At 70.0% G+C, this 1,077-nt stretch overlaps 1 protein-coding gene across 1 annotated transcript in view; it reads left to right on the top strand.

Annotated features, from left to right (window-relative positions):
- Positions 1-1,071, top strand: part of ERBB3 (erb-b2 receptor tyrosine kinase 3) — a gene marked incomplete at its 3' end in the record, with an annotated part of 5,187 nt that extends 4,116 nt beyond the window's left edge. Inside the window, exons 5-7 of the mRNA XM_026055914.1 lie at positions 20-95; positions 191-337; positions 983-1,071. Coding sequence (XP_025911699.1) covers positions 20-95; positions 191-337; positions 983-1,071 — 312 coding nt within the window. The remainder of the gene's footprint in view (positions 1-19; positions 96-190; positions 338-982) is intronic.
- Between the last annotated feature and the right edge of the window lie 6 nt (positions 1,072-1,077).

Below are 1,077 nucleotides of genomic sequence, written 5' to 3'. Positions count from 1 at the left end.
GCCGGCTCCCGCCTTGCAGACGCCCATCAAGTGGATGGCGCTGGAGAGCATCCACTTCGGCAAGTACACGCACCAGAGCGACGTCTGGAGCTACGGTGAGCGCGGCCGCCGGCCCCCAGCCCAGCCCAGCCCAGCCCAGCCCAGCCCAGCCCGGGGGCGCGCGGGGGGCTCACGGGGCCGCTCCCCGCAGGCGTGACGCTCTGGGAGATGATGACCTTCGGGGCAGAGCCCTACGCCGGCATCCGCCTCGCCGAGGTGCCCGACCTGCTGGAGAAGGGCGAGCGGCTCTCGCAGCCCCAGATCTGCACCATCGACGTCTACATGGTCATGGTGAAGTGTGAGTGCGGGGGCGCCGCGCGGCTCCGTCCCGGGGGCACGGCTCCATCCTGGGAGCGTGGCATGGCTCGGTCCCCAAGGCACGGTGTGGCTCCATCCCCGGCACGTGGCATGGCTCCATCCCTGGGATCCCGCTYGGTCCCCGAGGCACGGCGCGGCTCCGTCCCAGGGGCACAGCACAGCTCAGTCCCTGGGGTCCCGGCTCACTCCTCAGGATCCTAGTTTGGTCCCTGGGGTCCCAGCTCAGTCCTCAGGATCCCAGTTCRGTCCCTAGGGTCCCAGCTCAGTCCTGGGTCCTGGCTCAGTCCCTGGGACATGGCTTGGCTCAGCCCTGGGATCCCGCTTGGTCCCTGGGACACGGCACAGCTCTGTTCCCCCAGATCCCAGCTCAGTTCCCAAGGCACGGCACGGCTCCATTCCTGGGATCCCGGCTTGGTCCCAGGAGCCCAGCTCGGGCCCTGGGACACAGCTTGGCTGCGGGAATCCCGGCTTGGTCCCTGGGATCCTAGCTCAGCCCCTGGGGTGCATCCCAGTCCAGTCCCTGGGGGTCCCGGCTCGATCCCTGGGGGTCCCATCTTGGCCCCCGGGATCCCAGCTCGGTCCCCGGGGTGCCGGCGGCGGGTCTGATCCGTGGCGGTGCCCGCAGGCTGGATGATCGACGAGAACATCCGCCCCACCTTCAAGGAGCTGGCGAACGAGTTCACCCGCATGGCCCGCGACCCGCCGCGCTACCTGGTGATC

The sequence above is a fragment of the Apteryx rowi genome, unplaced genomic scaffold, assembly GCF_003343035.1.
Source record: "Apteryx rowi isolate R43461 unplaced genomic scaffold, aptRow1 scaffold_1277, whole genome shotgun sequence".
NCBI lineage: Eukaryota > Metazoa > Chordata > Aves > Apterygiformes > Apterygidae > Apteryx > Apteryx rowi.
Note: the sequence above shows the minus strand (reverse complement) of the source record. Positions and strands in the feature narration are given on the sequence as shown.